General features: G+C 40.8%; 1 protein-coding gene across 1 annotated transcript in view; it reads right to left on the minus strand.

Moving 5' to 3' along the window:
* Window positions 1–16,941, minus strand: part of LOC123505394 — a 78,456-nt gene that overhangs the window by 38,395 nt on the left and 23,120 nt on the right. Inside the window, exon 2 of the mRNA XM_045256613.1 lies at window positions 7,168–7,274. Within this exon, the coding sequence (XP_045112548.1) occupies window positions 7,168–7,274 (107 nt within the window). The remainder of the gene's footprint in view (window positions 1–7,167; window positions 7,275–16,941) is intronic.

The following is a 16,941-nucleotide window of genomic DNA, read 5'->3' on the forward strand; positions in this document are numbered from 1 at the left end:
ACCTACCTACTATTTTATCTATTTATGTATTTGTCTATCTATCTATCCATATCTTTATCTACCAATTATCTATATACCTATCTTATTCATTTACTTATCTTTCTCTCTGTATATCTATCTGTTTATCTCTCTATCTCTATCTGTCTATTTGCCAATTTGTTTATCTTTACCTGTCGTGTCTACTGCTTCAAAACAAAAGAAGCTATAAATATACACTCCTGCTTAATTACACTAGAAGATTAATTATTGAAAATTAGAGGACAGAGAGGAGGAGGAGGAGGAGGAGGAGAAGAGGGAGCTGCGTCAAAAATACCTCCACCCACGTCCTTCCACATTTACGTTCTTTCCTCCCTCACGCAAAAACATCTTTACTTCCCCGCTCCCTGCCTCCCTCCCTTCAAGGCTTCAGTGTCCGTAGTAAGTCCTGTCCTTCCTGCCGTCCGTTCCATCTTCAGAGTCTTATACTCCTGCACTCCTTCACGTGCCCTCACCAGAATACTAAAATACTAAGCAGTTCAGCACACTTCCCTCGCTCAGCACTCCCCTGACAACAGCTCTCCGTCCTCCAATCCATAAGCGAGTAAGGATTGACATGTTAACGCATTCTTTCAATTAGAAGTTACTTTTTTTTATATGGTATGCATTTTTTTATATGAAATCATGATTCCTGTGTGTTTTTTTTTTTTACCTGACAGCTATAGTATTTATTTATTTTGTTATTAATCTATTTGTTAATTTCATTTATTTATTTGTTTATTCTATTTTATTTTATTTATTCATGTTTTATTTATATATTTATTCTTTTATTTTGCGGAAATCAATACTTTTTTGTTCCTTTTCCTCTTTAGCCAAGTAATGATTTCAGTAAAAGCGGCACTCAGATTTGATTAAAAAGTGGAAATTTATTTTGAGAAATAGTTCCGTCCTTTAGGTATAATAACGGTACGCCACATCCTCCCGAAAACATCATTACTCTCGGTTAGATCAAGCCAACAGGAATGCTGAGACGTGAAGGGCGATTCTTTAACAACCCCGCATCCCAGTCCCGCCAGTCCCGCCCCTGGAGGCCTGAGAAGTCTATTTTAGCTAAATTCATTCAAGTCTAAGTGATTAATATAATGACATGCAGCGTATTGTGCACCATATTCCGGTGACTGTAAGGCGCGTCGTTACCACCAGCTATAACAGCAATACTAACCAAATTACGAACCCATCATTTACACATCCACCGTCACAATATGTTCAGGAACTTTTTGGTGAGATTACTTGTGCACCCAACCTTGGTCTACCTTGGTGCCGTCCCTCGCTGCTCAGACCAAACATAGGTGAGCCCAGCCGCCACTTCCCCTCCCACCATTCACTACCCGCCCGACATTTCCGTTATCTCTGTTCGTTTGAAGTGATTAGCAAAGAGCACTCACGTGGGATGGCGGTGAGCAAGAGACAAATAAAGATTATTGGTCCATTAGTTTTGGTTTCAATTACCCGTCACGGTCGGAGCAGACATCCTCCACCTGCCACTCCTCTCGGCGGGTTAACGGCTCGTCTCCTGATGTCCTGAAGTTCAATTCTTTATTATTTTCCTTTCCCAAAAAACTTGTGTATGTGAGAAAGAACCACTCCACTTCAGACATGCTGCTATGTGGAACGCATGATGATAACGGAGAAGAAGTATTCTAAAAAGCAGAAACTACGTAAGAAATTATCACGTTAGTAACACCAAAAAATAACACACAAAAGTCCATCCTTAATCACCACCATTTCGTCCTCTATCCCCAACAATCCTTCCTTCATCACCAGCATTCACCAGCATTTTTTCTATCTCCATCACCCCCTTCTTCCATCCCCACCACTCCTATTCCCAACAATCCTATTTCTATTCCGACCAGTCCTTGAATCCCAGCAGTCCTTCCTTCATCCCCACCACACACTCCTCAGTACAGCCTCCCTCAGAGCCAGCAGGAGATGTCAGCCAGTGCAACCAGCCTTACATATTGTACTAACACGGCCAGACAAGAGGACACATGCCTGGCTACTCCGCTCCTCGCTTGTGTCTCCCTTTAGTCCCTCATTGTCACGCTGAGCCACCTATTGAGAGAGAGAGATAGATAGATAGATAGAGAGAGAGAGAGAGAGAGAGAGAGAGAGAGAGAGAGAGAGAGAGAGAGAGAGAGAGAGAGAGAGAGAGAGAGAGAGAGAAAGGGCATGCAAAATAGTAATTATAACGAAAAAGATATGATGTTTACGTACCACCACCATCATTCATTAGTCTCTCTCTCACTCGTTCTCCACATTGGATTCGTATCTCCAGACTTTCTCCTCCTCCTCCTCCTTCTCCTCTATTCATGCTATTGAACTATTCATGCCCTTAACAAGCAAGCTCACGGAAGAAGGAGGAGGAGGAAAAGGAAGTTGAGAAGAGGAAAGGAGTGACTGCAGAAGATGACGAGGAGAGGAGAGAAGAGGAGGAAAGCAGAATAGAATGGAGAGATTGGTAAATGAAAAGGAGGAAAAAGGAGGAGAAGCAGGAGGAGATGGAAGAGGAGGAGGAGGAATACAAAGGAATAGAACAGACAGCAATAGCCTTACTAGGCCTAACGATGCTGTCTGTGTGCCAATTCTACCACTACAGATTCTACGAGTTAGAGACTGAAGGACACTAGGGTTCAAGGAAGGAAAACAAGAGAGCACAGGGAGAGAGAAGGTCAAATATGTGATAGGAGAGGTTGAAAGGGAAATGCTGCTATAGTACAGTTACTAAAAGAGAGAGAAAAAAATTCATAGAGGTGCAAAGTATGTTATTTGAGAGGTTGATGCGAGGTGATTGTCCAATCTTTGTTTTAAAAGTTTTTTATTGTATTACTACGGACGACATGTGCTGGGAGAGAGTTCCAAAACATTTACAATTTTATTGAAGAAATAATGTTTAGCTTCGTCTGATCTGAAACGCTTGCCTATAATCTTGTAATCATTATTTCGAGTGGTGCTGTTACTGTCAATGATAAGATAAATGTGTTCACATTTGCTTTATCAATACCCTGGAGCATTTTAAACTGCTTAATTAAGTTCCCTTGCAATCGTCGTTTCTCTAAACTAAACAAGTTGACTTCCCTCAAGCGCTCCCCAAGAGGCTTATTTCGCAGTCGCGGGATCAATCTTTAAAAAGTCAACTAAGCAGATTAGTTAAACAAGAACGTCTGTTTCGAAAGCCGCGTTGTGAGTCATTCATTAAATTATTCACTTTTAGAAAATTCACTAAATTACTGCTAGTTACTGTTTCCATTAATTTACTTGCTACAGATGTGGGGCTGATGGGTCTGTAGTTGTTTGAAAGTAATTTCTCGCCTTTCTTATGTATGGCCAACTTCCAATCCCTGGGAACCTTACTGCAGTTAAGTGAATTGATGAAAAGCAATGAAAGGGGTTTGCAATTATGAAATCTAGTTTCTTTCAAGATGCGTAGTGTAATACAGTTTGGGCTGGAGTTTCCTCAGTGTTCATTTTATCAATTATATACTTTAATTATTTCGTCATCATGAAAATCGCAGACACGTAAATGGGTTATGTTGTGGAGCAGAGGGATGATTCAGGGATTATATGAATGTTTTCCTCTGGAGGAGGAGGAGGAGGAGGAGGAGGAGGAAGTGAAGAAAAAGAGAGAGGAAGAGGAGAAGGAGGAGCAGATAAAGTAGGAGAAGGAGAAGAAGTAAGAAGAGAATTAGAAAAAGAGGGTGAAGGAGGAGGAGGGACACCAAAAGAACACACAGGGACACGAAAAAGGACAAACAACAGCATACTAAAAGGTCCTCATGAGACAATTAGTGACGAATAGCAGAAATGGATAAGAAGAAGAAGAAGAAGAGGGAGAGAGAGGAGAGAGAGAGAGAGAGAGAGAGAGAGATAGGAAAAACATAATGTAGAGGAAATGAAAGGAGAGTACGGCACTTATATAGATGGTGGGCTCTCCGTCACCCTCGGCCCGTGTTCCTGCTCACCTGCGCTCGTCCGCTAATGAAGATTACTGGGAATGGCGCGTCATTTAGGGTTCATTTCTGTTGTTGATATTGTTGTTATTGTTGTTGACGTTATTGTTGTTATTGTTATTGTTGTTGTTGTTGTTATTGTTATTGTTGTTGTTGTTGTCGTTGTTGTTGTGGCTGCTGCTGTATTTGCTGTTGTTGTTATTGTTGTTGTTGTTATTGTTGTTGTTGTTGTTGTTGTTGTTGTTGTTGAAAAAAACATCTACACTTAGACGAAACTTTCCGAAGCTGAATAAAGCGAGACATTACATGACAAACGAAGAGAAAAGAAAAAAAAAACAAGTCCTATATTTGTACAAACTATGGAAGGTAATAACGAGAAATAAAAAAAAATATTAATAAAAGGAAGTTCTTATTCTTATGCATGAAAGATAATGATAAGAAAAAACATGAAAAGGAGGAGCAAAGGAGCTATTAATGTTATCTAAGAGAGAGAGAGAGAGAGAGAGAGAGAGAGAGAGAGAGAGAGAGAGAGAGAGAGATGTAATCTTCCTCCTGCCTTATCTCAGCCACGCTCAAATAAATTAAAATTCATTATATGCACAACACTTAGAGGAAGCGAAAGAAGAGAAGGAGGAGGAAGAGGAGGAGAAGGAAGAGAATGAGGAGGAGAAGAAGGAAGAGAATAAGGAGAAGGAAGAGAATGAGGAGAATGAGGAGGAGGCGGAGAAGGAGAAGGAGGAGGAATAGGAAGAGGAAAAGGAGGGAGATGAGAAGGAGAAGGCCAAAAAGAGAAGGAATAGGAGTAGAGGGAAGATAAAACTCTCCACATTATCATCTCTAGCTGACAAGGGGCTCGGGCCTAGACTGGGACGTGGGCGGGGATGGGAGCGGCTGGGGCAGGTGGGATGGATGGGGAAGGGTGCTATATATACCCGGTAATATCCCTCCTGAGAAAGAGATACACGCCCCCCCCCCTTTCCCTTTAGATGATCGGCAGCCCACTAAAGACCCCCGGAACGAAGCCCATCCATATATATGTATATTATTTCCTTCCCCCAGGAGGAACACAAATGGATGTTGAGGGAAGGTTGATTGAAGAATGTATGGCGCGACTATTATGGGAGAGTGTGGGGGGGGGAGGTAGGGATGGATGGAGGACTGGTGAAGTTGTTTGGGTGTTTTTTTTTTTTTTTTTTTTTGTGAGTTTGTGGTGGATTGGTGAGATTATTTGGGTGTTTTGGTGTTTTTTTTTTTTTTTTTTTTGTTTTTATCTGTTTTTTGGTGTTTGTGGTGGATTGGTGAGATCTTTTGGGAGGTGGCGGTGGAGGAACAAGAGGAGAAGGAGGAGAAAATGGGGAAGGAAAGAGGAGAAAAAAAAAAAAGTAGAAAGAGATGATGATGATGATGATGATGAAAGATTATGAAAAGAACAAGATAATGATGATGATGATGATGATGATGATGGATGTTGATGTTGATGCGTATGAAAAACGATATAAAGAACAAGGTGGTAATAAAGATGATGATGATGATGGTGATGATGATGATGACGATAATGATGGACATGAACAAATTATGAAAAGAAGAAGAAGAAGATGACGACGATGAAGGACAACCAGAGTAAACACAAACAAGAAGAAGAATGATGAAAATGATGAAGCTAATAAAAGATGAAGAGGAGGAGGAGGAGGAAGAGGAGGAGGAGGACGAGGAGGAGGAGGAGGAGGAGGTAAAGATAACACAAAAGCAAGAATGATGAAAATAATGATGAAGATAAAAAAAAAAGATGAAACGGAGAAGAAGAAGAAGAGGAGGAGGAGGAGGAGGAGGAGGAAAAGGAAGAGTAGGAGGAGGAGGAGGAGGAGGAGGAGGCAGGAAGGATAATATAATGAAAGGAGAAGTAAGCAAAAATGAGGTCAATGGTGCAGTGAAGAAGGAAGAGAGAAGATTCAAGAGGATGAGGAGGAAAAAATGAGCAAAAAAAAAAAAAAGAGATCCTAATATTTCAATCATTAGACAAAAGTATGAGGAAAGGAAGAAGAAGATGATGTGGAGGAGCGGGAGGAAGGAGAAAAAAAATGAGAAAAGAGAAAAGTTAAGTAAATGAATGTATATAAGGACAGAAAGCAAGGAAGAATAAGACAGAGAAGAGAGAAGTTTGAATTGATAAATGAGTGAAGGAAGGAAGAACATAAAGGATGAAAAAAAAAAATGAGAAAAGAGGAAAGTTAAATCAACGTAATACATCCACAGAAAACGAGAAGAAGGAAGGGAAGAAAGAAAACGGAGGAGGGAAGTGGGAGACATAAGAAAACTGAGGAAAGAGAAGAGGAAGAGTAAGATAAACAAATTGAGTGGTGATGAAAGAGGCAAGGAAGATAATGTAGTTTGATTTCTCCATATAAGACTAAATTTCATCCTCATTACTGTTTTTTATCTCTCCTTCATTGTATCTTCTCTTCCTTCTTCCCTTCTTCCTTTTCTTCTTCTCTCCTCTGACTTCCTCTCATTTAACACACACACACACACACACACACACACACACACACACACACACACACACACACACACACTTTCCATCCTCCTCTCTCTTTTCGTTCTCCTAACCTACTCTATTATTTTCTCTTTTTCTCTCCTCTCCTTTTCTCTTCTTATCTATCATGTTCTCACACTTCTCTTCTCTCTTTTATCGATTTTTCTCTCTTTACATATCTTTTCTTCCTCATATTTATTTCAGCTCACCTCTCTCGTGTTTCCTCTTCTCTCCTCTCCTCATTTATTGCAATCCTTCTCCCTTTTGCTCTGTTCTTCTCTCTTCTCTCCTTTCTTCTACCGCTCTCTCTCTCTCTCTCTCTCTCTCTCTCTCTCTCTCTCTCTCTCTCTCTCTCTCTCTCGTCTTACACTTTCACATATTACCATACAAAGTGAATTTTAGATCGATGCCACGCTTGAAATTGAGGTTCATTTTTAGGAATTCTCATCTATTCCGGGAAGATTTGATTAACCTTCTTTTTGTTTCCTCCAAATATCTCGCGTTTTCTTCGTTTTTTTTTTTTTTTCTTCGGCTCTCTTTTTTTTTTTTTTTTTTTATTCAGCATTCATCAACATCATCATCATTAGTGGCCATCACAGCTCAGTCTGCAGGCACCACAGGATATCATAATGTGTAGATCATCAGACTCACCTGTGTGGAGTGTGTGCTGCTGCCACCGCGCCACTGCTCACCACCACTACTGCAGCAAGGCACCACCACCGCCACCTGCACTGCCACGCCCTCGCGCCGCCCATCGCCTGTAGGAGGAGAGCAAGGCTGTGTACACAATATAATGTCAGTAATGGTTCCTAAGCTCCCTGAAGAACACAAAGGTACATTGATTCTTGCAGCTTCCCTTATTCTCTTACGTTCTTGTATTATTACGTTGTCTCTTCCAGTTTCTTTTTTTTTTTTTTTTTTAGGTGATGGTGCAGAATTCTTGCTAAGCTATCATCACACTTGTATAGCGTGATGTGCTGCATTCCTCTGCACCATTTTTTTTTTCATTTGTTTTATTTTAGTTTCTTGCGGCCCTTGTAAGCCTGAAAAAAATAATGGTTCTTAACTCAAAGTATGTAAGAAAACACACACCCTCACACTCACACACACACACACACACACACACACACACACACACACACACACACACACACACACACACACACACACACACACACACACACACACGATAACAAGCTTTCATTTTTATTTTGTTTTTATCTTATTTGCTATCACACCCAACAGTCTATGGAACCATATTTACGTAGTGGTCTTTGCGAGTCTTAACTTTGAAGCGTTATCATGGAGAGGAAAGAGGAGAGATATGGTGCATTTTGATAACAGACTGCTCACCAAAACGATCTGAGCCTTATTTTCCACCCCCAGTCTTTCTTAACCCCTTCAGTAATGGGACATTTTTCTACAATGAGTTTTGGGCATGATTAAACGATTTTATTAACATTAGTAAGGGTCCATGGAGGTCAGAAGATTAATACCTAGAATCATCACTATTTTAATCCCCACATAAGTTTCTGAAGCTGTATAAAAATCACCATATATTAAGCAGAATATATATTAAAATGTGTCATGGTACTGAAGGGGTTGAGAATCACGTGACTTGAGTACCATCCGCCCCAGTACCAAGTGACTGTACAAAGAGTGAGTGTTATTCATATAAGTGAGGAGTTTTTTTTTTTTTATACCATGTGGGCTTTTCACGGGAATCTATGGGCTAAAGGGGATACTTTTTGTGGTACCTCCTATCTGAAACCCCACCCGCTAGGAAACCGTTGCCCCGAGTGAGGAAGCCCAACCTACACTCGGACCGTGGACAGGATTTGAACCCGTGCGCTTAGAGACCCCTCGGACCCCAAAGCACGCATGGTTCCACTGTTTCACGGCGGAAAGAGAGAGGAAGGGTTAATAAGTGAGAGAGTGAGGAGGAAAGGGGAAGGAGGGAAGCCACCTTCAAATTCAGGATAATAGAAAAAATGGAGATGAAGCTTTCCACCAAAATTGGATCACAATAGGCAGGCACCGGCTACTGGAAAAACAACCTCACCTGAATGGAAAAGGAGGAGGAGGAGGAGGAGGAGGAGGAGGAGGAGGAGGAGGAAAGGAAAAGAAAAAGAAGAAGAAGAAGAAATAAAGAAAACGAGAAAAAGAAAAAAGAAGAAAAAAGAAAAGAAAGAAAAAGAAAAGAAGAAAAAAAGAATAAAAGAAGAAGAATCAAGAAGAAAGAGGAGGAGGAGGAGGAGGAGGAGGAAGGAAGAGAATAAAAAGAAACCGAGGGAACGTAAAAAAGAAAAAAGAAAAAGAAAAAAAAGAAAAAGAAAAAAGAATAAAAGAACAAGAATCAAGAAGAAAGAGGAGGAGGAGGAGGAGAAGGAGAAGGAAGAGGATAAAAAGAAACCGAGGGAAAGTAAAAAAGAATAAAAGATAAAAGAAAGGGAAAAAAGAAGAAAAGAGAAGAAGAAGAGAAATAAGGAAGAAGAAAAAAGAAAAGAAAAAAGAAAAATGGAAAAAGAAGATAAAAAGAGACGGAGGAGGAGGAAGTGGTGAAGGAAGTGGAGGTGAAAGAGGAAAGGACGAAATGGCTGGAAGGTGGCAAAGGAGAAGGAAGACACATTTGTGAGTGGAAGCAAGCTGGAAGTGGACAGGAAATATTGCTTGCGGAGATATGAGAGGAGAGCAAAAAGGAGGGGGAAGAAAGAGAAGAAGAAGGTGTAGGAGGAGAGAAGATTACATCGCACACCACAGATGAGATGACCACGGCTGACGGTCATATGAATCCACGTGTCTCTCCTCTAGCGTGTGTTTGAGGTGGTGGTGGTGGTGGTGGTATTAGCGTTAAGACGGGTTCAAACGTGTCATAATGTAGCTGGAAATGCTTACAACTGCAAATATCTACAAAGCCTTGCTAGCCTGAACACGCTCACACATAGCGGCTGAGAAGTACCGGCTGGATGGCCTACATTTTTCATAAGAAAAGTATTCCTCTTAACAAAAGACTACATAATTACGATCAAATTATATCATCACAAGCATACTTGTCAACTCTCACGCATCTCAATCTCACACGCACCGCCTTTAAAAACTCACGCATTTTTACAAATATTTCCCAAATATTCTTTTTAACTTGATATTTTCCGAGATAAATTCTAAAACCGAATTTTTCGGAGAGAGCGAAGTTTTCAGAATATAGGGCTCAGAGACTTGGGGTCATATACTCAAACGTTTCGTCTTCACTACTCTTAACTGCCGTAAATGAAAGTTATTGGAGTTTTCAAGGGTGTTTCTGCTATTCTCATGAGACTTTAACGAGAATCCAACCACCGTCTCCTGCCGCTAACTCTAATGAAACAATGGAGTGCTTTGGAGTAGGGAACTGAGAACAGCGTAATTAAATGAATCGTGTGTCGTCATTGGCTGAAATGGCTCAATTGGTTACATCACACTGAAACGTAAAGCAAGGTACTTCAATGTCAAAAACACAATTGCCGTCATTAAACACTATTTTTAACAGAGCAGAGAGAGAGAGAGAGAGAGAGAGAGAGAGTCGTAATTAAAATGAGAAAAAAAAATTCAATGAAGGATGAGAGAGAAAAACAGACCTTTATGGACCAAAAAAGAGGAAGAAAAAGATTTCCACGTACAGAGAGAGAGAGAGAGAGAGAGAGAGAGAGAGAGAGAGAGAGAGACTGCGACTTCCGGCTGTAAACTTTAACTGTACATATATAAATCCTTTCCTGAACAAAATAATAGGAGTTGTCACGCATTACAAAAAAAACTTTAGCCGCAGCGTGATACAAAATACTTACGTGCGAACAAATCTTCCTGAACTTTCAAGAATTCCGCACTGAACTTGCAGAACGAAAAAGAAAAAACAAATAAGAACAAATGTGTCTTCATCAGCACACATTACAACACGGGAAAGGGAGAAGGAGACTAAAGGGTGAAGACAAATGTAAGGTGGAAGAACAAGCAGCTGAAGAAAAGGAAGAGAGGAAGATATGAATGAATGAAGATTGGAGTTAAAGAGATGGAGGGACGAGGGGTGACTTGAAACAACGGACGTGAGAGAGATGGACAATGTGATGAAGAAAGTTGAGTAGAATTGTGAAGCAGAGGAGAGGATGTGTGTGTGTGTGTGTGAGAGAGAGAGAGAGAGAGAGAGAGAGAGAGATGTATCAAAATTACTCTTCTTTTTATTTCTTCTTTTTAACCAGCCACTCTCTTTTATAGATGTGGTATCAGTACTTGTGTGGATTTTCTAACTTTTAACTCTTTTTTTCTTTTCTTCCTTTCGTGAAGAAAAGATGGCTGTCTCTTTTTGTACACTTTTGTCTCTGTGTTCCTTTTCTCTTTCTTTTTTTCTTACACAAGGCAACATATCAATACAAGCAAGTTTTTTCATCTCTTACGTACTCCTAAGAGGGGCAATGGCCAAGACCAACAAAGAATCTCGAAAAAGAGGCGCATTTTTTGACATCCAGTTCACAAAGCAAGATCGAGTACGACTTCATTTTTTTTTTTTCATACGAATCTCTCTCTCTCTCTCACTTTTTATTCCATTTCTTTTCTTTCTTCTCTTCCGCTAGGTAACAAAACCAATACGCGAATGTTTCTTTTTCTATTTCCTTTACTTTCTTTCTTCTCGCCAGATAACAGAACAGGTAGCAAAAAAAAGAGTACCGCTTCTTCTTTTGCACCAATATTTACTTTCTCTCCTCCCCCTTCAGCTTCTCTCTATCCTTCTTCTGTCTGGCGTGCTCCAGTCTTCCGGGGTTTCTTCAGCCGCCGACTCTCGTAATTCAGTCGCGAAAAGACGAAGTTGAAAGTTGTCCCTCTCTTCAAAGTTTTCAAGACACCTCGCGTAAATCATACAGGAAAACAGCAGTGTATCACGACAACGAGAGAGAGAGAGAGAGAGAGAGAGAGAGAGAGAGAGATCCAAACCAACGGTATAAATCAAACATAATGACAGACAACTTTAGAATATACGTATAAAGAGAGAAAAGAAGAGGAAGAGGGGGAGAAGAAGGAAGAGGAGGAAAAGCAGGAAGAAGAAGAAGAAGAAGAAGAAGGAGGAGGAGAAAAAGAAGAAGAAGGAGGAGGAGGAGAAGGAGACAAACAGACTAAGAGGAGGTCCAGTAGGAAAAAGGGGAAGAAAAAATGCAAAATATACCAAACACCAAGGAAAAAAAAAGAAACAAATGGAACATCACCCGTACTACATAAAGAAGAAGAAAAAACGAAGAGAATTAAAAACAAAACAAAAACACAAACAAAACGATGAGACAGCAACGTTTAGGAGGAGGAGGAGGAGGAGGAGGAAGGGAAGAGAAGTGTAAGAAGAAATATATATGAGCAGATTTTTCTTTTTCTTTTCTTTTTTCCTGTTATTTTTCGTGGGTGAGCAATGGCGCGCGGACACCCTGCAGCTAATGATGAAATATCGCCTCACGCTGCCTCTTTCTCTTTCCACGCTGAATAAATACAAAGATATAATTTACGACACGAAATTTGTCGCAGTTGACGGGAAAACAAAAAAAAAAACTACGAAACGAGAGAAAACGGAAATCTCACCTTGCCCCCCCCCCTCTTGTTCTCTCTCTCTCTCTCTCTCTCTCTCTCTCTCTCTCTCTCTCTCTCTCTCTCTCTCTCTCTTTCACTGGAGGCAGAGGGTACACGAAATTGACCGTTGCACGTTTTCTTTGAGTCCCTGGACGAAAATGGGACGTGTAGGAAAAGGGATGAAAGGTGGACTCAAGATGACTGTGGCAGGGCTGCGCCACACTCGCTCTGCTAAAGGCAAGACTGGCGGGAAAATTAGGTTCCCATGGCGAACAACCAAGGGAAGAGAGAGAGAGAGAGAGAGAGAGAGAGAGAGAGAGAGAGAGAGAGAAGAGGGAGGAGGAGGGAGAAAATATAAGGAATTGCACCAGATAGATTTTACTTAGAAGCGAAACCAATAAAACCAAATTAAATTAAACTTTCCCCATTAAACTCACAATAATCTCAATTGCTATGAATAAGGAAAGAAAGCTTCCAAAATTGAAATTCAAATCACGTAAAGATTTTAAAAGAGGATTTCAAATAAAGAAATAAAGAAAGAAGTAATATATGGAAACAACAATGGAGATTAAATCAAACTTTTGCAATAAAGAACATTCTGATGAATAAGAGTGAGTAACGAAAGAATTCAGCCTTAAAGGATCCAGAAGAAAAAAAAGGACGCATTATGAAAGGACGATAGCATTGAAATGGAATTATACAAATGATAACTCACACAGAGTATAGAAGATATATGTAATGATGTTATTACACTATTAAGAATGACAATAATAATAATAATAATAATAATAATGGGTAGGAAAGACGACAAAAATGGAAAAAAAGAATAAAACTATAAAGGAGAGAGAGAGAGAGAGAGAGAGAGAGAGAGATTATTTAACTTTTGTCAGTCAATCCACTCAAGGGACTAGGGCTGTATATCTCTCTCTCTCTCTCTCTCTCTCTCTCTCTCTCTCTCTCTCTCTCTCTCTCTCTCTCTCTCTCTCTCTCTCTCTCTCTCTCTCTCTCTCTCTCTCTCTCTCTCTCGAATCTCTTTCAATCTTTTCATTATCTCATGTATTTGTGTGTGTGTGTGTGTGTGTGTGTGTGTGTGTGTGTGTGTGTGTGTGTGTGTGTGTGTGTGTGTGTGTGTGTGTGTGTATCCATGCTAGGGAGAAACCGTGTTCAAGACTTAAGGAGGAGAAGGAGAAGAAGAAGAAAGAGGAGTAGGAAGAGGAGGAGGAGGAAGAGGAAGAGAAGTAGGAAGAGCAGGAGATGGACGAGGAGGAGTATGAGGTGAAAGGAGAAAAAGAGAAAGAAGTAAAGGCAATGAGAGAGAGAGAGAGAGAGAGAGAGAGAGAGAGAGAGAGAGAGAGAGAGAGAGAGAGAGAGAGAGAGAGAGAGAGGATAAGCAGACTGTACCAAGAAAAATAAAAGAATAAGAATTAGGAAGGAGAAGGAGGAAGAGAAGGAAGAAGAAGAAGAAAAAAACGAAGAGAATGAAGAAAGGAGAGAAAGCAGAGAACACCGTAGAGAAAGAAGAGGAGGAGGAGGAGGAGGAGGAGGAGAAGGAGGAGGAGGAGGAGGAGGAGGAGGAGGAGGAGGATTTTTTTTCCTGTAGACATTAGCGAAGAAAGAGAGGGCGCAGGCAGGTCAGGAGAAAGAAGACAAGCGAAAGAGGAGGAGGAAGAGGAGGAGGAGGAGGAGGAGGAGGAGGAGGAGGAGAAGGAGCAGGAAGTCAGCCTGAAAAAGGAGGGAAGGAAACGGATGAAAAGTTAGACTCTTAAGCGAAAGCCGCAAGTGCACGAGGAGGAGGAGGAGGAGGAGGAGGAGGAGGAGGAGAAAGAAGAGGAGGAAGAAGAGGAATAAAAGGGTTAAACTTGGTTGGGAAAAAGAAGAGGTGATTTGGGTTTTGTATCCATTGAATGCAGGTAAACTAGAGAGAGAGAGAGAGAGAGAGAGAATGTTTTTGTCTTTGTAAACGAGAAATTTCCTACAATTATCACATTTTCTATATACAATCTCTCTCTCTCTCTCTCTCTCTCTCTTTCTTGTCCACCAGTAAATAATTCTCTGTCATTTCTGAGTTTGAGGAAAATTTTGCCTCCTTGAGTTTGTCGCGTCGCACAGGAAAAGTTTGCCGAGTGAAGCGCCGGTGACTCCTGAGCGACACCTGGTGATTAGCCGCCTCTCTCTCTCTCTCTCTCTCTCTCTCTCTCTCTCTCTCTCTCTCTTTTCCATTTTGTTACATCCTCCTTCTCTTTATGTGTTTCCTTTTCCTTTCACTTCTTTTCACTTTTCTTTTTCTCGCTCCCTCCTTTTTTGTTCCTTTTTTTTCGTTTTAATATTCTTCCTTCCCTTTGCTTCCATTTGTCTTTATTGTTTTTCTTCATAGTTTCTCTTCTCTCTATCTTTCATTTGCTTTCTCCTCCTCCTCTTCGCCATTTTTATCTTGTTTTTTTTTTTTTTCGTTCTCCACGTATTTTTTTCCCTTATTTATTTTTCTTCCTTCAGTTTCTCTCCTCCTCTTCTTTCTCTCTCCGTTTTCTTCTTGCTATTTTCTATTTTCCTCTCCTTTCTTTTCCATATCCGCGATTCTCCGACTTGTTTTCCTCCTACACTTCCCTACATCTCTCTCTCTCTCTCTCTCTCTCTCTCTCTCTCTCTCTCTCTCTCTCTCTCTCTCTCTCTCTCTCTCTGCCAAAATCTTCCTGTTCATTTTACATCTCTACACCCATTTTTTTTTTCTGATGTTCTTCTTTTCCTCCATCTCTCCCATTATTCTCCATTTCTTCACAGTATTCCTTTGTTGTTCTCTGTATCGTAATATCCAGACAAAGGTCATACGAGGGTCTAAAGGTCTGATGCTGCTGCGTTACCCTATTTTATTTCGCTCTTGTATAATCCTTTCCTTTTTTTTATTAGTTATGATACTCCTGATCTTTGCTCTCTTTCTTCCTTTCCTTTCTTTCTCTCTTTTTTCTTCCTTCCTTCCTTTCTTTCTTCTGTCCTGCCTTCTCTCCGTCCAGCATCCATCCGGTGAAACGAGGAATCTATTAGTGAGGCAATGATATGACACACTAAGAACTAAAATTTGTCAATCTGTTACCTGATTTTTTTTTTTCTGTCCTTTAATTGAAGTCATCGTGGCAGAATTTGTATTTGCAACATTACTGCATTTATTGTTTACTGACTATTAAATATCATTGTTGTCTTTAGAGAGAGAGAGAGAGAGAGAGAGAGAGAGAGAGAGAGATACGATTTCCAGTTTCTTGGACATAAAGAGAACCAAGAATTATGTCTCTCTCTCTCTCTCTCTCTCTCTCTCTCTCTCTCTCTCTCTTAGTATGGGCGGTAAGTGGACGGCGGGTGGGTGGGTGAGAGAGCGTGGGAGAGCATGGGAGGGTGGATTAATGGAGGGGAGAGATGGAGGGAAGGTGGAGAGTTGCTGGTGGAAGAAACAGAGAAGACTGGATGAACAGGTAGAGGAGGAAGAGTGGAAGTATGAAGGAGAATTTATGATGAAGAAATATAGATAGAGATGGAGGAGGAGGAGAAGAAGAAGAAGAAGAAGAAGAAGAAGAAGAAGAAGAAGAAGAAGAAGAAGAAGAAGGAGGAGGAGGAGGAGGAGGAGGAGGAGGGTAAAAGGCAGCAAGCACCCACAAGTTATGGTCTCTTGGCCCTCCTCTTCCTCCTTTTCCTCCTCCATCTCCTTCGCCTCTTTCTCCTCCTCCTCCTCCTCCTCCTCCTCCTCCTCCTCCTCCTCCTCCTCCTCCTCCTCCTCCTCCTCCTCCTCCTCCTCCTCCTCCTCCTCCTCCTCCTCCTCCTCCTCCTCGTTTGATCATATTTTGCTGCAAACTTAAAACCACCGACCGAGATACACTTCCTCCTCCTCCTCCTCCTCCTCCTCCTCCTCCTCCTCCTCCTCCTCCTCCTCCTCCTCCTCCTCCTCCTCCTCCTCCTCCTCTCCTCGTCTTCTGCCCTCATATTTTCGGTTCATAATATAGTGATAGGTGATAAATAAGGAAATGTATATAGTGAAAAATGCAAAATCATTTCTTTTTATTCACCTTCATTCACCTTATTTCATTCAATTATTCATTTTTATTCATATTTATGCCTTTATCTATTCAAAACTTCCGAGAGGTTGATGGTATTCGTGCATGAAGATGTGGTAACTCTCTCTCTCTCTCTCTCTCTCTCTCTCTCTCTCTCTCTCTCTCTCTCTCTGTGGTCGAGCTTCTTCCAGATAATCTATGAAAATAAAATGTGGTTCGTTCTGTGGTCAAAGAATTGTGTGTGTGTGTGTGTGTGTGTGTGTGTGTGTGTGTTAAGGTATTTATCTGCATAAAATTTGTCGAAGTACTAGTAAAAATGATAGTAGCAGTAATAGTGGTGACAATAGGCTTAGTATTACGTATTATATTACCATTTAGGTTAGTAATAGTAGTAGTAGTAGTAGTAGTAGTAGTAGTAGTAGTAGTAGTAGTAGTTTTAGTAGCAGTAGTAGTAGTAGTAGTAGTAGTAGTAGTAGTAGTAGTAGTAGTAGTAGTAGTAGTAGTAGTAGTAGTAGTAGTAGTAGTAGTAGTAGAAGAAAAAAATAATAGTAGTAGAAGAAAAAAGTATCAGTAGTAGTAGTAGAAAAAATAGCAACAACAACATCAACATCAAAAACAACAACAACAACAACGACAACAACAACAACAACAACAACAACAGTAGAAATAATAGCAGTAGCAACAGCAGCACCAGCAGTAGTCGTAGCAGTATCACCACCACCACCACCACCACCACCACCAGTTACTATCATGCTGTATAAAGAAGAATAATGAACCAAGGCCACACACGCACGAATGGACTCACGCAGCT

Source organism: Portunus trituberculatus, chromosome 18 (assembly GCF_017591435.1).
Source record: "Portunus trituberculatus isolate SZX2019 chromosome 18, ASM1759143v1, whole genome shotgun sequence".
Lineage (NCBI taxonomy): Eukaryota > Metazoa > Arthropoda > Malacostraca > Decapoda > Portunidae > Portunus > Portunus trituberculatus.